The 25244-nt window shown below is 39.0% G+C and overlaps 1 protein-coding gene across 1 annotated transcript in view; it reads left to right on the forward strand.

Moving 5' to 3' along the window:
- sema3g (semaphorin 3G) overlaps positions 1-25244 on the forward strand; it is a 90659-nt gene that overhangs the window by 35724 nt on the left and 29691 nt on the right. The window contains exons 3-4 of the mRNA XM_088332250.1: positions 3824-3886; positions 9565-9684. Of these exons, the coding sequence (XP_088188376.1) occupies positions 3824-3886; positions 9565-9684 (183 nt within the window). The remainder of the gene's footprint in view (positions 1-3823; positions 3887-9564; positions 9685-25244) is intronic.

The raw sequence follows: 25244 nt of genomic DNA on the forward strand, positions 1-25244 counted from the left end.
ACCTGAATAATCCATTTTGTTTTCTTATGTTCAAGATTGTTGTGCAGATTTTCATTACTGTTTTATCTATCCACAAAAGTCTAGTTGGAAAGGGCATTATTATTTTTTCATCGTCTTCTGGATATACGTTAAATTGTACACCAGACACCAACACGACAGAATCAGTTGCATTGCTTTGTAGCAAAATTAGCTTCCCTGGTTGGGTTTGATTATTTAAAAAACACAAAATAGCTTGCCATCCCTTTTACTAAAGCTACTTTGCCTCTTTGACATCTTTTCAATCCGTTAATTCTTGGGCCTTGGTCTGCGTTCAAAATATGCCCAAGGTCCAGTTCAAAATTGTTATTTTTTTCTCTTAGAAACATTGCAGACACTCAATTCACTCATGCAAAATGGCAAAACAATCGTGATTCTCCGTCACCTATTGCTACCGCTGGAAGAACATTACAGTCTGTTAGTTAATCACAGGAAGACAGCCCAGACGTCCGACAATTGTATGCTTTTTAGAAATAAATACTCATTTATTTTCACTAATTAGATGAAAATGGAAATTTTTCTGACCCAGGTCTGACCAGGTCTGACACAAGTGTGCCATGGAACGTATGTTGAGAAACACTGTACTAGTGAGCTTAGTCAGACAAAATCTAAGTTCTTACACTTTTTTCAGAAGTATTCATCTTTCACTGATCCCACCAAAAAATGAAAGATTCACGGTTCATTTTTCTCATGTGCTTGGATCGCCTGGGGCGTCGAGGCACCACTGATGATGCAACTCTGGATAGCTTTCTCCACTGCGGACAGTTCCTGGACTGTTTTTGGATTGTAGCAAAGTTGGCTCCAGTCTATTCCTTTATGTTGTCAGCCCAGTTCTTTTTCCATCTTCCTCTCCTGCCCCGTTTGACTGTGCCCTGGGGAATAATCATGGGCAGTCCTGATGATCTTGTGACGAAATTATAGCACTGACGTTTTCCTCTGTGCATGGTTGACAACAGTTCTTTGTAGGGTTCAATGTGCTCTCTGATGGTGTTGCGCATCGTTTCGTTTGTCACATGAGCTATGTAGCAAGTGTAGAGTAAGTTAGAGGTAGCTAGAGCTTGCATGATTCTGATCTTTGATTTCACTGCTATGATCTTGTCCCTCCACATAGGTTTAAGTCTGGCAAGTGCGGCTGTAGTCTAAGCTACTCTGGTTCTAACTCTTTTATATGACAGCTACAAGCTATTTAAATTTAATGAAGGGTTCAAGCTCTTGGTGGTTGATGGTGATGTTTGTGGTGACACATTTGCTCTTGTTGGTCATTACTTTTCTTTATTTTCTGTGCTGATGCCCATCCCATACTGGGTTGCTGATTTGTCTGGGTGATTTACCAGACCTGTGAGTTCCTGTTGGTATTCTACAAAATCATGCATAGACTTGCTCCCTCATATATTTCAGATTTAATTTCCCCCTATGTTTCGGTCCGGAGCCTTCGCTCTGAAAATGCTGGTCTACTAGTGATCCCAAGAACCAAGAAGAGAACCGCAGGTTCAAGAGCGTTCTCCATTTGGGCCCCGGTGCAGTTGAATGCTCTCCCCCCTGAGATTTGATCTACAACCTCAGTGGAACGGTTTAAATCTAGGCTTAAAACACACTTCTATTTTATTGCTTATGAATGACCTATATTTCATGTTGACAATATCTGTGTATTATTTGTTATTGCAAAATCCATTGCAGCCTGGTCATCCTGGAAGGGGGATTACCTCATGTGCGGTCCCATCTCAAGGTTTCTTCATTTTCCTTATCTTGAGGTTTTTAAGTATTTCCTTGCCCTCATGTAGGTTTTAGAATAGGCGGTGGTGTAATAATAGTCTGTGGTTTGCAATAATATGTGGTCTGTGCAGCCATCTGAGACTCCTTGTGATTGAGGGCTATACAAATAAACATGATTTAACTTGACTTGACTGTCCTTCTCTTGCCAGTCCAAAGGTTAGTGAAGTTATGCCCGGACTGAACCTTCAGGTTGGTCCAGGGCTTCACTCAGGATCCACTCCAGAAAGATGTTGACTAAAATATGAGATATAATTTAGCCTTCTCTCACACCGAATGTGGTTTGTAACCACGCTCCATCGGCACCATTGCTCAGTACAGCACTGTTGCATTGGCATATAGCTTTTCAATGGTGTGAACTCGTTTCTGGCCCATGTTGTACTTCAGTATGGTGGCCCACAAGGCGGCTTGTTATACTATAGACGTGGTACAGGTTTCCTGAAGTATTCCAGCTTAAGATAAAATCTTACTTGGTTTTTGACCATTTTAAAAGTGTGAACCGAGACCTACAGATGACCTTTCTTTGCTGGTTTAAAAAAGAATTTGCCTTACATGCTTCTAATTACTCTCTGGTGTGTTGCTCGGGGATATTAGACACATGAAACACATTCGGAATGTAGTGCGTGTACACCACAACTGTTTGTTTTCCTCCTTGGATTCATGCACGTCTTTAGAAAAAACAAAACCGGTTATCAAAACGCCGGCGGTGAGCAAAGAAAATGCTGAATTTCACAGTCCGTTGAAGGCCAATGTTGAAACAGCTTTCATCTGTGGCGAAATGTGAAACCTGATTTCTTTTATACTAATGGTTAAAAAAGCATCTTGAGAACCAGCAAAAGCATTTTGCATCCAAATATGGCATGGAGCTTAATTAAGTCACATCTTTGAAGCTTTTGGAGTTTTCTATTTTATGCATTTTTGGGAAAAAAAACGAACTAGGTTTCTAAAATACTGTTTTTAACATCCTCACAAAATATATGTTTACGATACATACTGCACAGCAGAGGTCCCCAACCACCGGGCCATGGCCCAGTATCGGCCTGTGTTTAGATTAGTACCCTGGTCGTACAAACAAAAAAACAAGTTTGGTTATTTTTTGCATATGAATTTTTTACTTACATCCGTACAATCACACCGAACATGAACCAGTGGATCATGCAATACTTGCGAACGGTTGCCTTTGAATGTAATCAGATCGTGCCACTCTTGAAATTCTCTGTTTTGAGGGTGTGGGAGGGATCATTTGCTTATTCATAATGTTAATCCTGAATTAGATGTATAATATGTCAAATTACTCAAGTTCTTGACTCATTAAAATTGATTTATTTGTGGTGTTGATGTCGTATTCAAACCTTGCAATTTGAGTGTAACGCCACATTCAATATTGCTCATTCAATCTTTGATTCAACAGAACTCCTTTCGTAACATGTCATTACTGTTTGATTTTTAAAAAAAGTGTTGCAATACATTTAATCCCACAACACAAAACACAAACGTGACTTATCCCCAATAATCATAAAACCCAATCCACTACGGCCATGGAAGAAGCAACGTAGCACATTTCATGGTTCCATATTTGTGGTATACACCACAAGGGGTGCATAATAAATGTGGGTGGCCACATTATGGTACAATGAGGTGGAGGGTTGAGTTCTCCACATTCTAGGGCGATCAACTTGAATAAAACAACATTAAGTAAAATCCCTTGTCCGCTGAATGTTTTACCAGATCAACGCTTAGAATGTATCAATAAATTGATTTAAAAACGTTTTTTTTTCAAGTTCCAAAATAATTGTAAGGATGCATACAAAGTAACTAAACAAGATCTGGCCTTAAGCTTTTAAATGCCACGAAAATTATGACACAAAATAGGACAAACATGTATTAACACATATTCATTTCCACTCTTAGGACTTAGATAATGTAGTTCCTGTCAGTTGATGTGCTATACAATATGATTATTTTGTGACCAGTGTGAACTTAAAAAAATCAGGACCGTTGTCTTTCTGCCACCCAGATCTATTGGCCCCCGTTGCCTGGCAACCGGGAAGACTGCATTCAGAGAGGGAAAGAGCCACAGGTAAGTTGTATTTATTTACATATTTACATTTTTAATTTTTTTCTGCATTTTTGTCAAATGGATGGATGGATGGTAAATAGATTTTCTTTTTATGAAATCAGCATTCAAATAATATGCAAAAATACTAATATATAATTTACCACCAGTGTTGGTCACATTACTTCAAAAAAGTAGTCAGATATAGTGGGTAGCTCACCTCTTTTTCCCAAAAGTAACCTGGTTAGTAACTGAATTACCAAATTGTAAAAGCAACAAGTTACCAGGCAAAGTAAGTATTTCTCTTATTTCAGAAAGTGCTGTATGTCAAATAAAAATGTCTGAGCAGTATTGCAATCAGTTGAATAGAGAAGAACAGACAGGTTGTTCTGTTATGGAACCTTGTAATATTTATTGCACCTCACCAGCTATAGATTTATCCTACACTTGAGATGCAATGAAATAATCATTAACCAAAATAGTAAAATAACAAATAGCTGTAAACAATTTCAACTGAGTATAATAGATTAAATCTAACCCTCACAACCGGAGACAACTGGTCAAGTAGACATCGCCTACTGTACTTCAAGTATTTTATAAAGTAATATAAAATGAGTTTTACTCTATAAAATAGATCACAATCACTAGTTCGACAACTGATCGATGTGGACATATGCAACTGCGCTTCAACAAAATGTACACAACAAAAATAAAGCATTCTTGCTTGCTGGCAGTGGGAATGGAAACCAGGCTAGCGTTCAGGTGTTGCAAACACAGAAACTTTAAGCCCTTTGCACACCTTGCGCCAACTGCGTGGGAAGCCACTGGCAATCGGCATTTTGCCTCTGTCGTCAGGTGTTGTGCTAGGGCAAATTTGGGAGGAAAACACAACGGCAGCATTGGTGTTGAGTATAAAACATGATTGATATTTTTGGCTCTCAGACGCCAGATTCTTCTAGTGTGCGGGGTACGGAGGAAAACCGCAACATGACGCATGCACTCAAAATAAGAAACGCCATGGTGGTTTTTGTCCAGAGTTTATTTGTAGAGATGAAAATACTGACTATTTTCACAAATCCGGCATTTTCGGCTTGGCTCACTAAAAAGAGCCGGCTCTTTGGGCCCCAAGTGGTTCTTAAGGTAATTATTGTTGCTTTAATCCATACGTGACCAATTATTATGAAACATTATGCACACAATGACTTAAACCGGGTGAAAAATAAAGAGTAAAAGGAAAACATGGGAAAAAGGGAACAAAAGAAAAAAATACAAAGACAAAAGAAGAGATTAAAGAGGAAAAAATAATAAACTTTACCCATTTATATTAAAACATTAACACTGAAAAATACAGGAAATGAAACTACTTTTCCCTTTTTAAATCTAAAAAAGAAAAAGATGAAAGACAAAAGAATTTTAAACTTTTTATGCGAAACAAGTGTAAAGTCAACAAAACAGATTCCCGCAAAAATGCATATTGACCAAACACAAGAGAAAAAAGGCGTCTTGGAGGGAAACAGCTGTTGATTGGTCGTGAGCGGGCAGCTCACATTTTTCTCGTCTCAGCCCTCATTTGCACTTTTTTTTCTCGGCTCATTAGTAAATACAATATTATATTCATAATTGCTGACTAACCTAATGGAAGTCGCTATTTTGAATGGTGTCCGAAAAACGTAAAAAGCTTGGACAGGAGCGGAAAACCGCTTTATACAAAGCAATGCAGCGCTTTTGACCGTCAGTAAAGGAACAGCGTTGTAACGGTGGATAATTAGATGGATTACCCCATTGCTGAAAAATAACGTAATGTCTCATCGATAATGGCGTTATTCCCAACACTGTTTACCACCCCAACTAAACTAACAGGCTAGATTTGCCACTTTGTAATGGGTTTGATTTTGTTTCTGTCAAATATGCCACAGACATACTAGGTCTGCTCATTAAAAGAGATCACTTTATAAAATTAGGCCCTTTATTGGTTTGGTGCATAGGGTGGCAGCGTATCTCTTAATGAGGTCTGAGCATAGAGCTAACGTAAATAAGCAGGTATTTGCAGATTTAGAGGAATAATGGTCCCTTTTTTGAATGTCCCAACAACTATAAAGATTTCCCCAGTCCCTGCTAAAGAAAAGCAACCCCAGAGCATGATGCTGCCGCCACAATGTTTGACAATGGGGATAGTGTTTTCAGGGTGAGGTACAGTGTAACTCTTATTCCAAACTTCGCGTTTAGCCCAAAAAGTTCAATTGTGGTCTCATTTGACCAGAACACTTTGTTCTAGATCTTAACCGTCTCTCCCGCACTGGGTAGGTTTCCACTGGTTATATGGTCTCTCCATTTTGGTATTGTTGCTCAGTGCCCCAGGAGAAGTGTAAATGGCAATAAGTTCACTCGGCACCGTAGAATGTCAGCAACATGTCTCTTGGAAATTATGTCAAAACGCTAGTCAGAGAAAGTGAGGAGAAAATAATTTTCATGACCAATGTAGACTCCTTATTTGTTTTAAATATTACATTATTTTGCCAGTTCCTGAGTTACTGTTTATGCTATGGGGTTTTAAAGACATTTTGTCTACATAACAAGGACTTAGTACTTTAAACGGACACAGATCGTACACATATCACATCAACCTTTGCCATCTGGAAAATGTTTAAGACGTGTGGATGTATGTGTGCATCATGTAGTGTACTTATGTGTGTGTGTTTTACTGTGAACATGAGCATTGCGTTTGAAGTGGCAGGTGTGTCTTGTGTCCCGTGTCAGTTTTATGTGCTATTTCCTCACAGGGATTAGGTAAGCGGAAGCTCCTGTGTTCTGTTTAATGATTGGGAGACGCAAACTCATTTATTGGCCCTTAAAGCTTGGTGTGTCTTTCATTATCATATATATTTTTAAACTTAATTCCATGATTATAGTTTGCAAAAACAAACATTAAGATAGTTATGCAAAAATTATTTCGGTTTTGCCCTTCTTTTTATTCTTTCGGGCAATTGAGAATTGAACTCTGCTTTAACATTTAAACTGAATTTAACATTGTGCGCTGGCTCTTTGACATTTGCAGTCACTCCTGTCTGCTTGCTTGTTGTGTTTCTGAGGGTTTGCTTTGTCAAAAGCAACGGATAAGCTCAGTCTTTCCACTGAGCAATAGACAACATGGACCCACACTGCGACATACCTTCAGTCTCATTTGTTTGCCGTCTTCATATGTTGAACAAAACTTGACTTTGAAGAAACGGTAAAGGGGCGGGTAAGGTTATAGGTCTTCACATTGTTTCGCCGTGTGAAACGCATGCCTCACTGACACGCAGACAATATTTACTCTCGATCATTCAGTTCAGAAAAACAAAAACATGACTTTGACAACACTTGGCCACAAGATAAATAAAGGAAGGGGCGTAGTGGTCTGCGTTGTCAACAACATTAGGAACTCTGCCAGCAACCTACAGAAGACAATCGTCCCCCACAAAGCCCTGCACCCTGTTTAACATTTTAATGATATTCTCCTACCTTTTGACCTTCACTATTCATCAATTTGAGCAGAACATTAGCATGGACCGAGAAAAGTTAAGAGAGAATAAACGTTGCCATTTAAATGTCTATTGCCACCGAATGTTAGCATTACAATTGAAAGATAATTACATATACTGTGATTCCTTGTTATCTCAGTTAATGGTGACCAAAACCCCACTGTGAAATGTGAAAATCAGTTAAGTATCCACCTGTTATTAACATGCACTGTGCTGGGCCCTGCTCTTAACAAAAGTTGACCAGGGATAATGGATCTGGCCTGCCTGGGCGCTTTTCATTTTAGGTAGGAAAAAAGGGAAATCGCCACACATGACACAAATTTGCTACTTTGCCCGCTCACTCTCAGCAACAGTCGACTGGGGATAATGGATCGCGGGAAAAGGGTGCAGTTCCTTTTAGGCGGGCAATAAGGGCACCTTTCAATGCCCTGAACTTCTTCCAAAAATGTGCTCTGCAGCCCCTGCTCTCCGATAATGGATCGTGGCCATAACAGTTTCATTTGATTTTAGGACGGCACGCATCTCAGCAAAAGAGCCTTTGGCATGTCACAAATGAACAGTAACTAATAAATATTGCATTTAAACATTGTTTCAAGAAATTCTATATACTGTAAAATGGCAATGAAAAACAATTCTTCTCCTCTTTTTCCCTACTTTTGGAGATAATGCAGAGTTAATTTCGGAGGAAGAGAAATTGGAGCAAAAGAAAACTGAGGGAGTGCTCCCATATTTGTGTTCGATCACGTTTATCCACTATGAGCATTTGAGTGCCACGTGGTGTATCCTGAGTCCTGACTATTGTTGGTCTGTAGTTGGGGGGACCAAAGACCTGCAAAGTGCAAATGATCTGAATACATCTGAAACAGATGGCTTCAACTGAACTCTTTTTTCAAAACCCCAAACCCAAGTGAAAAAAGGACTATAATATTGGGGTATGTATACCCCTCTGTCCGTTTTCTGAAGACGGTTCAAGGAAATTAATAGAAAATACTAGCCCATTTGACATTCCACAATTTTGAACAATACCCTTATTCTGATAGATATAAATCTTGTTATGCTAATAATCAAATACAATACAGGCTGACCAATATATGAATACATGTGTGTGAGTTTGCACTGTTCTTATTTCCATTGTACCTTTTTCACAGATTTTTACATGGGGAAAAATACACAATCTCATTTTTGGTTCATTTTGGGATTTCCGCCAGTTTAGATGATCATATATCATCGACTAACCCATAGTAGAAATGTTGAGTAACTGATCATCTAAAAACCAAATTCATACTGTTTTATCACTGTTGGGATGTATTTGTTTCCTTTCCCACTTTAACTATGTCAATTACTGCATTCTGCTAGGAGATCTGACTCTGGCATCAAGCATTTATAGAACCAAAAGTATTTAAAATAACAAGAATGTTTCAAACACAATATGATGTAATGTGATTAATGCAGGTAAAGACAGACCCCAAGTCGTTTGCAAACACAACATTAAACAGAGAAGGAAAAAAAAGAAAACAATGAAGAATTTCTGATACTTTCCTCAAGTGAAAAATGAAACACAAAAAAACTCTCTCTCTTGTATTGCCACACAAGTCGCTACACTTCTCATGATTCAACGTCGATTTTCCAGTCCTGGTAACTTTCATGTTAAACTACAGCGGTGAAAGAAAATATTGAAGTGAAAAAATATATCTTTTCACTTTCTTTATGGCCTCAATAAAAGCCACCCACATATATAAAACCACACAACTCTCAATGTATAGAGTTGCGGCATATTTCTTTTTGTCAAAATTTATTTTTTATGTAGCCCACACAGAGCTCAATTGAGTATGTGTTTCTATTGAAAATACCCTTTCTTTTAACTGGTGTGAATATATCATGGTCACAAAATCTTGACGTTTCAAAAGTATTCAAAGGTTTGCTAGGTAAATGGAGATACTGTAGATTGACGATAAGAGGAAAGCTGTACATGTACGATTCAATAATCATCGTTGGGCAGCATTGTTACAAAAGTGGTATTATATAGTTTGCTAAATATTCCCTGGCAACCATAAAATCTTCAGGATAGCTACCATTTCGTTATTTGTTTTGATTGACACAAAAAATACTGTGTGTTTGAGAGTGAGAAAGCACATTTCAGCACCAAAGGTATCATCTCACACATTTTTCTATATTTTGCAGACGGAATGTGGCAACTTTGTGCGCCTTCTGCAGCCGTACAACCGCACTCACCTTCTGGCTTGTGGCACGGGAGCATTCCATCCCATGTGCAGTTTCATCAATGTGGGCCACAGAGGAGAGGTAAACTAAGCTTAGGCTAAAAGCCTGGAATGCATTCACACCAACACACTAAGCCAGAAACTCTCTTGTTGTTGGAACGAACGAACCAAATTCAACTCAAATTTGCCTGTAGAAGAGTTATAAGTCTCAAGTTTACTTTATTGATGTGGTTTGTTCACAGCTTTTACTGTCATAGCTTTAGCTATGATTTGAAGTAGTCAACAACATTCTTTTCAAGTCTAAAGCAGGGGTTCACAGCATGCTAGCTACTTAAAAAAGACAAACCAAAACAGATCTGCCCAACCATTCAGTTTACAATTCGTTGAGGTTTCTTTGTACATTCTTCAACGGGTGGGGTGTGTCATTTGAAGTATCCTTAAAAAGTTGAAAATATAATATATTCTCCATTGTGCATATGATAAAAATGCCCCACTGAGTTCAAATAACTTTTATTTCATTTAGTTCATTGTGCCTATCTGCTTTTATCTTACTTTTAGCACCGCTGTTCCGGGACTCGCAACAAATTAGAAGTGGAGAGGAGGAGAGTGATTTCATGCTCGTCCCCAGGGTTTTTTGTTAGTGTAGCCTGTAAATGGTAAAAATAAGAAATGGCCTCTTTTTAAATACAGTCTAAACGCCAAACCCTCAAGAAGATTAAAAAGAAGAGTTCATCAGTATTTGAGGAATGAGCTGACTGAGGTTGCGATAATGACTTTAAGCCAAGATGGCGGCAGAGAGTAGCAAAATTTCAAGTTGCGGACACCCCTAAATGACATAATCTAACGTAAACTAATGAATATTCAAGAGCAGTCAAGCATACCCCCAAAATGTTCTAATTATAGTTTAACTGAATTGCAAGAAATTATAACACCATACTGTTGAGCTTCATTTTGATGATCTGAAAAAGACTCAATGCCTGGTAATCAAATTATGCAAAAACATACATTAATGCTTGATAATTGAAAATCCAACATATACTTAAATAGTAGTTTACTTTTGTTTTTTTCCTTTTTTAATTTACATTTCTAAGGCATATTGCAAATTACAATACTACTATGGAAGCAAAATCATACACCTCTCATTAACTTCTTTGATATTTTATAAATAAAACAAAAAGTACTTTAGTTAAATGTAAACAGAAATGTATTTATGCTTCCCATTTCATCATTTTTGGTAACCAGTAATCATCTTCCCCAAAAAGTCAAACAAAAGACATGGATAAATAAACAACGACCTTGAATCGGCATCAGACCTCGACAGCGGAAGCCATTCAAAGTGAGCCACAAAGAGGAAATCCTAACTTTGTGGCAGAAACTTGATCTACTTTGCGTCGTGGGTTTTTGAGAAAGGGTTTAGTCGCTCCTCTCAATGTGTGTGTTCTACTTGGAGCCACATCCTGGGCTTGACTTGTAATATTTCATCATGAAGCGCTGAGTCACCTCAGAGAGCCATATGAAGTCCTTTTACGCTTACAGAGAAAAAAATCAAATCTACTGTTGCCAATGGCATGCTCAGGCTCCAAGTTGAAACTTCAGTTCTTGACATCACTCAGTAAGTCACACCCGCTGAGGTACACGTTTTGGTATGCTTGGAGCACAGCTAAGGACAGTGAAAACATAAGAGAGAAATCAATATAGCCCGGAAGATTATTGGATGCTCTCTGCCCAGTCTGAAGGACATTACCGGTTTGTGCTACCGCAGTAGAGCCGTCAACATTATAAAGGACCCCATCTTGACCCAGTTACCTCTGGTAGTCGCCACAAGTCCCTTAAAACAATAACAAACGGGCCTAGAGACAGTGTTTTCCCCTGGGGCCATCGCCACCTTAAACAAGTGTGCAAACTGTGAAAAAAATGTATCTTGCAACTTTGTGGGTATTATTTCGTTGCTGCTAAAGTTAATGCATCACTTTTCATTGCGCTATTGTTACAATGCAGTGTTTTGATTGCACTATTATTATAACTTGTGCCTTTTTCAAATCACTACGTTGTAAATAGATTTTGCCAACTTATTCTAACAGTTTATGACAGTCTTCATCACTTGACGGTGTAAAGCGACGGTGGTGATGTAATATTTTTGTTTTTTGTCTGGGATCCAAGCATGTATACTATGTTTGATTATTTGTTTGTCTGTGTGTGTTTTTGTCCACCCAAGTACATGGGGAAGGAGTTTAGAAATAAACACCACCTTTCACAGGTTACCCTAGATGTGAAAATGTCAACACAAAGCCGACCCACCACTTTGTATTTGGTTGACTTGGCATTTTTCCGAACAAAACGGGCAAGAGGATGACTGGACTGCCGCTTTTTAACTTCCTGTCTCAAGTTTTCTATTTTATTGAATGAAATGGAATGAAATGATCTGCATTTATATAGCGCTTTTCAAGTCAATGACTTCCCAAAGCGCTTTACAGTGTGCTTCACATTTCCCAATAGCGGCCTTGTATTGCAGCCATGTAAGACGCTAACCTGCTTATTGGGGGTATTAGGGGTTCTATTCTATTCTATTCTATTATATTCTATTCTACACATATGACTTTTCAAACTTGGTTTTTGTGACTTGCTTGTTTCAAACTGCCTGCAAATGGTTTAGCACTTGTAAATGCATCATTCTGGGGCATGATTTTTATTTGCTCTGAAGCGTGCTTGAAATACTCACTTGTAGTCAGAATCGGCACGACAACACCAAAGCTCAGCATCAGGTAGTCGGTCCGAACCCACCCTCCCGCCGGGAGTGGGTTGGTTTATTTAACCAGCCCTTAAATGGCCCAGAATACACAGCCGAATGTTTGCTTGACCTCCGGAGGGAACTGATGCTAGTAGCGGTCCGGCTTGACTCTGGGTGGGATGAACTTTAGCCCCCAAGCGTTTCATCTCTGTTCGGGTCAGACTTACATGTACTGGTTGTGTCTTTCTCAGGCCGTGGTTCTCTTCACGGTGGCCCAATATTTCATTTCTTCAATGCTGAAACACTCTTATGCTTGTCAGCTCAATTATTAGATTGCCGGATAGTTTAACAATAGCTCAGTTGCTATTCTTTGTCACTTTGATTATCAAAGAGAGCTAATACTGAGAACTTAAACCTATATTTTAAGGTTTAAAATATAGACGGCAGTGACGGTAAGAAAATAAAAAAAACCTCCAGAAAAAATAATCAAAAATAATACACAATAAATAAACAATTTTATCTCTTCTCGCATGACTAAACTCAAACTTAAAGGTGCTGTCCGGAATTTAAAATATGTTACTTTCTGCCGCTGTCTCCTAGCTTAAAGTTGCGGTCTCGGTCATATATTCATTGTATGTGCATATTTTTTGACATGCGCGTGAGACTCTTTTTATCTTTTTTTCCGGGTTTAGGTTGGTATTTGGACTGAATTGTAATGGACATTTTCTTACTTTTCCCCTTTTTTTGCTAAACTAACCAAAAAATGCGAAGACGAGCGTAAAGTCACTTTTCAACCTGCCCCCTATATCGCTCTTTCCCTCCTACTTAATGTGTTGCAAGTCCCTGAATAGCATTGGTAAGATAAAATAAAAGCAGATAGGCGCAGTGGTAAAAAATATAGGTTCTTTGCAGTCAGTTGGGCATTGATAACATAATATACTTAAAAGAGAGAATATTCGTCCTTTAACTTTTTAAGGACACGTCAAATGACACACCTTACCTATAACCTCATTGGAAGCAGAGGTTTCTCTTTTTAAGATATTTTCTCTTGTTTTTGGAATAAAATAAGCTAAATCAGCCTTAGAATAAGCATCCTGATCCTATAGCCCACGTTATATTATTTTGCTTATTTCAATATTAATTTCAATACACATTATTATTGTCTACCTAGAGTACAAAAAAACTTAAAATAAACAAAGCTGCCAAACAGGATTGAATAAGGTAGCCAATGCTGAATAAAAAAGGCATTATTTTTCTTAACAAACAATTTAAAACATCTTAAATACAGTCACGAAACGGATCGGGAAGCAGAAAGTAGGAAATCATTTGCGCAGACGTCCTCACACTTTAACTGAGAAAGAAAAGTTGTCCAAAACACAAATGGACCAGACCAAAAAACAAAACGGGTCAAACACAGGCAAAACTTCAAACTAGGCATTTCCAGAATTAAACAGAACTTGCAGGGATCTCTCAGAATGTTACACCAAAGTGCAACAAAGTCCAACAAGCACAACAAGTATAACCATGCACAAACAAGTTTTCAACATTGATCTGGCAAAGCGCAGTTCAAAAGAGAACGTTTAAGTACCCACAGAAGTAATCGGTAAATGCAAGTCAGCAGGTGTCAAGGGGCGGTGCCAGTTGGGCGCCATGGCAACCGTGCAGAACCTGACAGAACGCCCCCTCAAGGGACAGCCCCTGAGGTCCCAAAAAAAAACAAATACCTCGCCGACGCTACCGAAGAGGGCAACCCCACTCCCTCCCCCGAAAACGCAGGAACGGGGAGAGGCAGGGGCGGCAGGCGGACGAACCGGAGCGGCGAGCAGACGAGTCGGACTCAAACGGGTCGGGGGTTGCAGGAGAGTCGCACGGGCGAGTCGAAGAGTCGGAATGGCAGGCAGACGAATCGGAGTGGCGAGCGGAAGAATCAGGCAGGCAGACAGGTCGACAAACAAGCATGGCAGGTGACATCGGGACAGGCGGACGTTGGGACAGGCGGACGTCGAGACAGGCGGAAGGACGGACCTCGAGACCGGTGGGAAGGCAGACGGACGGGCGGACGTCGAGGCAGGTGGACGGGCAAATCTCGGGACTGGCGGGAAGGCAGGTGGACGGGAGAACGTCTAGACAGGAGGAAGGACGGAACTCGAGAACGGTGGGAACGCAGGCGTACGGGCTGCCGTTGAGGTCGACGGGGACCAGCTCGGCGCCAAGTTTTTCCGGAAACCCCATTCGAGGCACAGCAATTGCCAAGACGGGCGGGGCCGTGGTTCGAGTGGGCAGGAAAGGTGACAACGCAGCCGGAGAAGAAGCCCCGGGAGGCAGGGCCGTTGCCGATAGGAGCTCATCCATCTGACGTGACATGAGCTCAGTCCGCTGAGCTAATTGCTCAATCTGGCGTTGGAAGCTCCGTTGAGCTTGCTCGTCCTGCAGCTGAAGGGCGGCGACCTCACTGGGTGATCGCCAAAAGGCGTCCTTAGTCCGATCCAACTGCTGGAGAGCGTAGGGAGTCTCCAGCTTTCCCCAAATTGTGTTGCGATTGTTCGCTGAGTTCTCATCGTTTGGCCAGATCGTTCTGTCATGAAACCAATCAGAAAGCAGGAAGTAGGAACTCAGTTGTGTAGACGTCCTCACACTTTAATTGAGAAAGATAAGTTTTCCAAAACACAAACGGACCAGACCAAAAAACAAAACGGGTCGAACACAGGCAAAACTACAAACTAGGCATTAAGAATTAAACATAACTTGCAGGAATCTCTCAGAATGTGCAACAAAGTCCAACAAGCACAACAAGTATAACCATGCATAAAAAGGTTTTCAACAACAATCTGGCAAAGCGCAGTTCAAAAGGGCACGTTTAAGTACCCACAGAAGAAATTGGTAAATGCAAGTCAGCCGGTGTTAAGAGGCGGTGACAGTTGGGCACCATGGCAACCGTGCAGAACCTGACAAAATACTACACTTGATATAGTCCAAATGTTTTGTCAACTGGGTGAAATTTTTGGGGGGAGGTGTGTGTATAAAATATTTTTTTGTGGAAAAATCCTCTTCAAAAGGTCACAAAGAGATGTGGAAACACAAGACAAATAATCTCGATTCCGAGTAAAATTATTTGGTTCCAAATGCATATAAATGTGCTCTTTTTAAATATAATTGTCCCCATTTAATCATTAAACGTAGAATTAAAATACTGTAACATACTTAAAGCCAAAGTCTGGGATATTTGACCACTAGATGGCACTATTTTGGAAGGGTTAGCAAGGGCCAGTGCCACAGTGCAGAACATAGCGGTTGGGAACCAGACAAACATGGCGGAGACCTAAGTGAGGATTCAACTGAGTAAGAGAAATGTAAATTTATCGACCCCAACCCGTCAAACATTCAGCTGTGGGTTCTGGAGCCCATCTCACTCATCTTCGGGCAGTGGGCAGTGGGCAGGGGACATCTTGAACTGCTTACCAGCCAGTTACAGGGCACACAGAGACAGACAAAACACTCGCTCAATCACACTCAGGGACAATTTGGACTGGCCAATTAACCTGGCATGCATGCTTTTTGGAATCTTTTTGGAATCCACGCAAGCACAGGGAAAACATGCAAACTCCACATAGGAAGGTTTGATTTCATGACCTTAGAAATGTGCCGCGGACGCGCTAACCACTCATCCGCCATGCTGCCCGTGTTTCTCATTCATTTTTCCTCATTATATCCCACATTGCCTGTTGCTTTCTTTTGACAGTTTTCCAAAACCCTTAAACTCGAGTTACAGTTAATATTTTTTTTCCTTTAAAAAAAATCCATGGTGTGCCTTTCATTGCAAACTACAGCAATATTTATAAAACCACTGAGAGATTAAATTAGTGAAAAAGCTTCCAGCGCTTTTGCCAAGGTGAAATTTTAGGAGGCAGACAGGGTGCCATTGTTTGACATGGCTGTCAGAACACAAAGTCAATGTCATGATCTATAATATCCTGACACACACATACGCATTTAAGAAAAAATCAGGTGGAAAGGTTTGGACCTCCACTTCAGGGCTTCAGACTATTGACATAATTTGGATGCCGTGTTCGTGCGTGTCAGCAATAACTTGTCAAAGTGATTCTGCTTGGCAAAGAGGAAAATAGCACGTTTTTTTTGTTGAATCTTTTCTGCACCCGAATGTGTTTGCCTTGGCGGCGTTTGCCCAAACTAAATCAGCGGAACCATTTCTGTGCATGTCAGTGACTTGACACATCCTCTACCTATATACACGCACACAAAATAAAAACACACTTGCCAATATTGATTAGTTCAAAATTTGAGAACACATTTAGACAGGAGAGGTGCTCCAAATGTAATTTGTATGTCAGCCCTTGCTTTCTTTGGTTTTGCTGTGTACTCTGTGGAATAGAATAATACAGGCTAAGTGAAAAAGTCCAGCCTGATCTAGTTTAGGCCTGTGCATTTTGGCCCAATAGCGTGCATGTTTGTCGAGCCAGCATGAAATGGCGCGGCTATGTCAAATGAGCTGTGGATATTTTGGATAAATTCACGTTTAGTTCACAGCATCAAATAGACCCCCAGGATTGATTTGGAAATCATGGATCGAAAAATGGAAAAGTGTCTTGTATTGTCTTTTAACAGGAGCTCCTTATAGAGTTTCATGATAAAGAAATCATAAGGAAAAAGGATTACACAAGCACTGTTATCGAGGAGGGCACACGGCAGCGCAATGGTTAGCACGTGTGCGACACAGTTCTAAGGCCATGGGATCAAACCTTCCAGTGTGGAGTTTGCATGTTCTCCCCATGCTTGCGTGGGTTTCTTCTGGGCACTCAAGTTTCTTCCTACATTCCCAAAAGTATGCATGTCAGGTTAATCGGCCGGTCCATATTGTCCCCAGGTGTAAATGAGCGAGTGAGTCTTTGAGTGCCCTGCGACTGGCTGGCAACCGATTCAGGTTGTCCCCTGCCCACTGCCTGAAGATAGCTGGGACTGGCTCTGGCACCCCTGCGACCCTACTGAGGATAAGCGGTGCAGATACTGAATGAATGAATGAATGAATGAATGAATGAATGTTATCAAGGAATGGGACAGACCATTCACTGGTTTTGATGGTATCCTTTTACCCTTATACTGGAGTGCTACGTCTCATTGTCAAGTGAAGTCATGTTTATTTGGTTAACCATTCCGACTATTATTACACAAATCCCTGGTTTAAAACCTACATGAGAGCAAGAAAAAAAATCCAAACCTCAGTAGGAGGAGGATGTATAACCATAAAAAGGGAGGGCACATAATCTTCCAGGATGACCAAGCTGCAATGCATGTTGCAAGGGAATTAACAAACAATACATAGACATTGTCAACATGAAACATAGATCTTTCACAAGCTTTATAATCTAAGTGTGTTTTAAGCCTAGATTTAAACATTTCTACTGAGATTTCAAATTGAATTCTCAGAGGGCAGAGCACCAGGGCCCCAATGGAGAACGCTCTCGACCCTGCAGATTTCTTCTTGGGATCACTCGTAGACCTGCAATTTCCGAGTCAACAATGTTTTCTACGTTGTTGTCAATGCCGATAGAGACAATTTTCATTTTAGTTATAATCCATTTAATATTTTGACCTATATATACACTATATCACCCTTGTCAAAAACTTTTTTTTGCAGGTTTTTGTGTCACATTTTGGAATCTCCAAAACAGCAATAATATACATACTATCACATCTCTGATTGCAATTTGAAAAACATTCTCAATTGATATAGCAATAACAAAAAGCAGTTCATTAATTAATATGACTGTTACAATTATATAGTCTATTTTATAAAATGGCAATATTTACTATATGTAAAGGATAATTATAAAAATGCAACATAAAAAAGTCAATGGAAATGCTATAAAATCAGTTACTTTTCACATGATTTACAGTAGAGGTATCAGATGTATCTCTGGTGATAATCCTGGTTATCAAATTGGTCTGGAGCGGGTTGGTTGTAGAGAATAAATCACCGTAGTAACTGAGCCGAGCTAAATTCAAACTGCTTTCATGCAATCGACTTAAGACAAAATGTAGCCACCTTAACAAACATCCATCCATCCATCCATCCATTATCTGCACCGCTTATCCTCAGTAGGGTCGCGGAGGTGCTGGAGCCCATCCCAGGCATCTTCAGGCAGTGGGCAGGGGACACCCTGAACTGGTTGCCAGCCAGTCATTGGGAGCACACGGACAGACAATTCGCTCGCTCATTCACACCTACCTGTAGGGACAATTTGGACCGGCCAATTAACCTATCATGCAGGTTTTTGGAATTTAGGAGGAAACCGGAGTGCTCAAAGGAAACCCACACAAGCAAGGGGAGAACATGCAAACTCCACAAAGGAGGTTCGATCCGACTCAGATCTGTGCCGCACACGCGCTAACCACTGTGCTGCTTGCTGCCCTCCATAACAAACATATAAAGGCTTAATCCCATATCGTGGTTTCGTGCAATATCCCCAGAGTTTATTAAAAAAGTAAATTGATGGCAGAGGTAATTCCCCAGCTGAATGATTGACGTGTAGAAATTTTAAAAGGCACCAGGATAATATGGCAGTTTTTTGTTTTTTCTTAGCACCCTCTATTTGCTTTTTTAGTTGCTACACAGCCACAATATGTTATTTACCAAGTCAGCGTAGCGACCACAATCACACTGACACATTTTGTGCTATAACCATTAGCCAAATCCCATTTTTTTCCTTCCAAACTATGCCATGGTGAGCCAAACTGACTAAAATGTGGCTATATGACACATTCCACAATTGTGAAGTAAGCACCACCCACTTGGCAAATGAGTGCACTTTGCCATTATTTAGTGATCTCCCATCGCACAACAATGGCGCCCTCAGTGAATGCGGCGTTAAGTGTGGCCAAAGATTCATGACAACTGAAAATACTCAAAAGCTCATCATGTAAGGAAGCTTGTTCCAAGTATAAACTCAATGACCGTGAATGGATAGTTTTTGCTTACTTTTAAAGGTACAGTGTGTAACATTTGACCACTTTATGTGTATGGTGTTATGCAACCGAAAACGATTGCTGCAAAGCGCAAGGGAGAATACAAACCGCAAAGACTCAAAGTGACCAAAACCCTATATCATTTTCCTTCACTTTTTGCTTAGGTTTTCCCAAAAAAGTAAAAGAGAAAAGGAAAGAAAAGAAGTGGGTGAAAAAGAAATAAATAAAAAAAAAGAAAAAAGGGGGAAATAAGTACAACAAAGTACAACAAAAAAATGAAAGGAAAGAAAAAAAGGGTGAAAAAGGGAAAAGGGAGAAAAATGAAAAATATAAAAAAGAAAGAGAAAAAAGAAGGGAAGAACAGGAAAAAAATAAGAATTCAAAGAAAGAAAAATAAGTAAAAATGAAAAGAAAGAGAAACAAGAAAAAAATAACAAAAATAATTCCTTAAAATTAGCAAAAATGACCTAACAGTGCAACTATGTTGTTCCATTATGTTCTACATTTTTCCCGTTTATAAATTAAAGAATCAGTAATATATAAAAGAAGAACAAAATATTTTTTTTCAAATGAAGTTTTTTTTTTTTTAAATTACCAAGAGGCGCTTAATAATACACACTGTCCCTTCTAAGGGCAGACTTGAATGTCATCACATTCCCGGGATCACTCTCCAGTTAAAGACGCACCCTCCTAATACAATAGTCCATTGTCTGTCTAGTGAGACACTCGCAGTTCATTTGGAGGGCACTTCAATCAATAATGTGGGCTTTTATCACACACGGTGGGCTGGCTGCAAAACGTCTCTCCATTTTTTCAGTCTCCTTTGAGAACATGATTTCATTAATTTAGGCGCTGGAACTAATCCTGCCCACTACATTGATGAGTGGGGGCAGATGTTTATGTCTACCATCACACAATGCCACAATAGTTGCCATGCAAGTTTATCATGGATAAAGAACAAACAAATAATATTCTATAAAAGATACAAAAAATCTGGAAAGTTGAAAGACCTTTGGCACTTCAGCTGCCAAGTGGGGAGTCCCCTAAAACTCTCCCTTGGGTTCAATCTAGAAGCCTTCATGTGCGTGTAAGAAGTGCAAAGTAGAAACAAACACATTTTTGGAACTAGCAAATAAGATCTCTTACATTAACCAACCAAGGAAAAGTCTATGGAACTTTTGAGACAGCCATATTGCATATTGAGCTTTTTAATGCAAATTAAGTGCTTAAGAAAAAGAAACTAATATATTACTTTGCTCTACTAGCTCACTGTCAGTTTAAGATGTTATTTTTAAGGTTCTGTTGGTATTACACAAAATTATGCATGGGCTTGCTCCCTCATATCTTTTAGTTTAATATCCCCCTATGTTCCTGCTCGATGCCTTTTCTCGGAAAATACTGGTCTGTTGCTGATCACAAGAGCCAAGAAGAAATCTGTTGGTTAAGTCATGTTTATTTGTATCACCCTTAATCATAAAGAGTCTCAAAAGGCTACACACACCACAGATTATTGCACCACTATCCCCTGATCTATAACCTACATGAGGGCAAGGAAAAACTCAAAAACCTCAACATGAGGAAAATGACGAAACCTTTAGAAGGGACTGCACATGAGGTAAACCCCATTCTAAGGATGACCAGGCTGCAATGGATGTTGAAATAACACATAATACACAGGTATTGTCAACATACAATATAGGTTATTCATATGCAATAGAATAGAAGTGTGTTTTAAGCCTAGATTTAAACAGTTCCACTCAGGGGGAAGGGCATTCCAAGAGCATTCTCCCTTTAGGCCCCGGTGCTGTAGAATGCTCTGCCAACCTCAGTGGAAGTGTTTAATTCTAGGCTTAAAACACTTTTATATTCAATACCTTATGAATGATGCTGACCTAAGGAAGCTCAGGACATTCTGTTATTATCTATATTTCATGTCAGTTCTGTGTATTGTATGTAAAGCCCTTTGAAACTTCTTGTAATTAAGGGCAATACAAAGAAACACGACGTGACATGACAAGAAGCATGGGTGGTGTCAAGAAATATTGGGAAGCTACCCTTTAGTTAGCGTAAAATGAAAAACTGTTTTTGCTTGTTTGGTGTGAGCAAAGTCTGTTCAACACGTTTTTTCACTTGTTCTGTGAGTGTTTGAAAAAAAATATATAAACAGCTGCAAATTCTGTCGCCCACATCTCTATCCATCATTTGCATTGAGTGACGTTTTGTCTTGTTTGGATGGAGTCTAGTCAAGTCAAGTCATGTCATGTTAATTTGTATAGCCCTTAATCACAAAGAGTCTCAAAGGCCTGCACAGACCACAGACCATTATTACACCATCTCCTGATCGAAAAACTTCATGAGGGCAAGTCAAGTCAAGTCATGTTTGGAAAAACTCAAAAACCTCAACATGAGGACAATGAAGAAACCGCACATGAGGTAATCCCACTCCCAGGATGACTAGGCAGTAATGGATGTTGCAATGACAAACTATACAAGATATGAAATAATTAAAATAGAAATTATAAACAGGTTACAATGGAGTCTACATAGAAAAATGTAGTAAAAATGTATACAGTAATGTAGAAACTTCGTTATAAATTTCTTAATGCCCCAAAAAGGTCATTTCGATCTAGAGACACTTTATAGAATTTTTCGAAGGCTTTACTTAAGGTTATAAGGTTGATAATTTGCTCCAATTTTTTTTTAATCTAGAACTGTAATTCCGACTTCATTAATTTTTAATTTAATCTATATATTTTTTTAATATATATTTTCTGGGGTAGGCATGGGTATTTGTTTTGTTTTATCTTCATGCTGTTCCTCAAAAAAATTACAATTACTGTCTTCAAAGATAAAAAAAAAAGGAAAATAATCATAATCTTGTTCCACTAGCAGATAATTTACGTATGCTTTTCTTATTTTAGTAAAAATAGTTCTCAAAGAGACCGTCTTCCTTATCTAGCACCTCCTAGTGGTATATATATATTTTCAAACTGACAATATTGCTTTAGAAAAATAAGGCAAAATACATGAATTATTTTAAAAACGTGCAATTTTTGATTGTGCGTATGGGTTACTTTTATTCTCTATGGGCAAATAATAAACACTGTTGTTTTAAAGTAAATAAAAAAATGGCCAACATTTTTCCATCTGACACACAAAATAATTATTCAGATTTTAAAAAGTTGAATGTAGGATGTTAGTATGTGTTCACAATTCCCAACTGAGTTCAAAGTTTTTTCCTTACCATGCTCATCTGCTTTTATCCTACTTTCAACAAATGTTTTCCGGCAAGGGATCATATTAGGTAGGAGAAAAGGGGGGCCGGGGGTGTTAGAGAGTGACTTTATGCTCGTCACTGCTGTTTTTTTGTTTTTTTGTTAGTGTAGCAGGGAAATGGTGAAATTAAGAACAGGCCTGTTTCAAGTACAGTCCAAACGTCAAGCCAAACCCCAAAAAGATGAAAAAGTAAGAATTTATTCGAGCATATCTAACTAAGGCACGTTTTGGCAAGTGCAACACAAGGAGTTTGACAGAGGTTGTAAGATGACACAAGGCAGAAGAAAAATCTCAAATTACAGCACCTTCAGGTAAGAAAACTACCCAAAAAAAAGGTAAAATAATTTGCCAGTAATGTTTATTTTTAGCTTAATTATCTTTTTATTATTTTAGGTGTTGTGATTGTGACTCATGTGTTACACTTTCCCTGTTCTATTCCCAAGGTGTTGCAGGCTGATGTGTTTTGATTTCGCAGTATTATAATATTGGATCAGGAAATAAAAAACTCATCCGACTCTAAATACTGTCAAATGGAATGAAATGATCTGCATTTCTATAGCGCTTTTCAAGTCAATGACTTCCCAAAGCGCTTTACATTGTCTTCACATTTCCCAATAGCGGCCTTGTATTGCAGCCATGTAAGGCGCTAACCTGCTTATTGGGGGTAATTGGGGGTTCAATGTCTTACCCAAGGACACTTCGACATGTAACACGGACAAGCCGGGATTCGAACTGGGATCCCTTAATCCTAAAACAATCGCTCTACCTCCTGAGCTACTGCCGCCCCAAGGAGACTATGTCACAAATACTCAACTTGTTCAGTAATAGTTATGCTAAAATTCGTATACAGGGAACTTGCTGGGTAAATTTACAAAATGGGGCCAATGTGGAAGAAAATTCAATGCCATAGGTTACACTCAAATGAAATGCAAGTGATAGACACATTTTTCCCATTTTGACTCATTAGTGAGTTTTTCATTCTTGATACCTCCCAAATCTAAACAATGCTTTCCATAAACACAAGGGCAGTTTGAAATTCTGAAATTAGTTTTATATATATATATATATATATATATATATATATATATATATATATATATATATATATATATATATATATATATATATATATATATATATATATATATATATATATATATATATAGATAAAACGTTTTAACACTCAGTGACAATGCTTCTGAAAATGTATTCATACTTTATGCTCCTGAATGAGTTAATTTCCCTGATGTATATGGTTTTTTTTACTTATTTCCTAACTTATTTTCTTTCTATGACCTTGTCCAATTCTTGATAAAAGTTAAGTCCAGTCCAGGGCGGATCCTCATTGGGAAATGGGTGGGAAACTCATCTGAACTCTGGCAGCTACAGCAGTCCCACACATCCTCCTTACTCAGACGGACAGACAGCACTTTCCCACTCAGACAGACACACAGGAGAGTTCAGAGGAGGGGCAGAAAAGAGCAGAAATAAATGAACGCCAATTCTTTTTTTGTGTGCATTGTGAAACACAAAGGAAGATAAATGTATTCCTACAAAGACACTAAGTGTGATCATTGGCTTTCCCCCCATTAAAATTTTATCACCTACCACAATAGGCATGTTTTAACGTCATTTATAATTTATTTTCTCATGTAAATGCAAAGCTAAACTGATGTTAAAAATGTGAGCTGGACCATACCAAAGCAATTTGATTTTATTTCATTTCTGGTTTTGGCATTTTCATAAAATGGTGTGATGTTGTATTCTTGATGTCCGAAGAATATTTTTTCCCATTAATTTTTGTTGGATATATATATATATATATATATATATCATCTCATCTCATCTCATTAGCCGTACCGCTTATCCTCATTAGGGTCGCGGGGGGCTGGAGCCCATCCCAGCCATCTCCGGGCAGTGGGCAGGGGATACCCTGAACTGGTTGCCAGCCAATCGCAGGGCACACAGGGACAGACAACTCATGCGCGCATTCACACCTAGGGACAATTTGGACCGCCCAATTCACCTGAAATGCATGTTTTTGGAATGTGGGAGGAAACCGGAGTGCCCGGAGAAAACCCACGCAAGCATGGGGAGAACATACAAACTCCGCACAGTAAGTCCGGAGCTGGATTTGAACCCACGACAGGTTCCCATGACATGAACTGTGCCGCACAAGCGCCGTGCTGCCCATATATATATATATATATATATATATATATATATATATATATATATATATATATATATATATATATATATATATAAACAGGTACACACACATATATATATATACTGGACTGTCTCAGAAAATTAGAATATTGTGATAAAGTTCTTTATTTTCTGTAATGCAATTAAAAAAACAAAAATGTCATACATTCTGGATTCATTACACATCAACTGAACTATTTCAAGCCTTTTATTATTTGAATATTGCTGATTTTGGCTTACAGCTGAAAAAAACTCAACAATCCTATCTCAAAATATTAGAATACTTCCTCAGACCAAGTAAAAAAAATAATTTTATAACAGCAAAACTAAATCAAACATTTGAAAATGTCCATTGACTCAGTACTTGGTTGGGAATCCTTTTGCACGGATTACTGCATCAATCCGGCGTGGCATGGAGGCAATCAGCCTGTGGCATTGCTGAGGTG

The sequence above is a fragment of the Urocampus carinirostris genome, chromosome 3 (genome assembly GCF_059441175.1).
Source record: "Urocampus carinirostris isolate Australia breed hairy pipefish chromosome 3, RoL_Ucar_1.0, whole genome shotgun sequence".
In the NCBI taxonomy this organism is placed as follows: Eukaryota; Metazoa; Chordata; class Actinopteri; order Syngnathiformes; family Syngnathidae; genus Urocampus; species Urocampus carinirostris.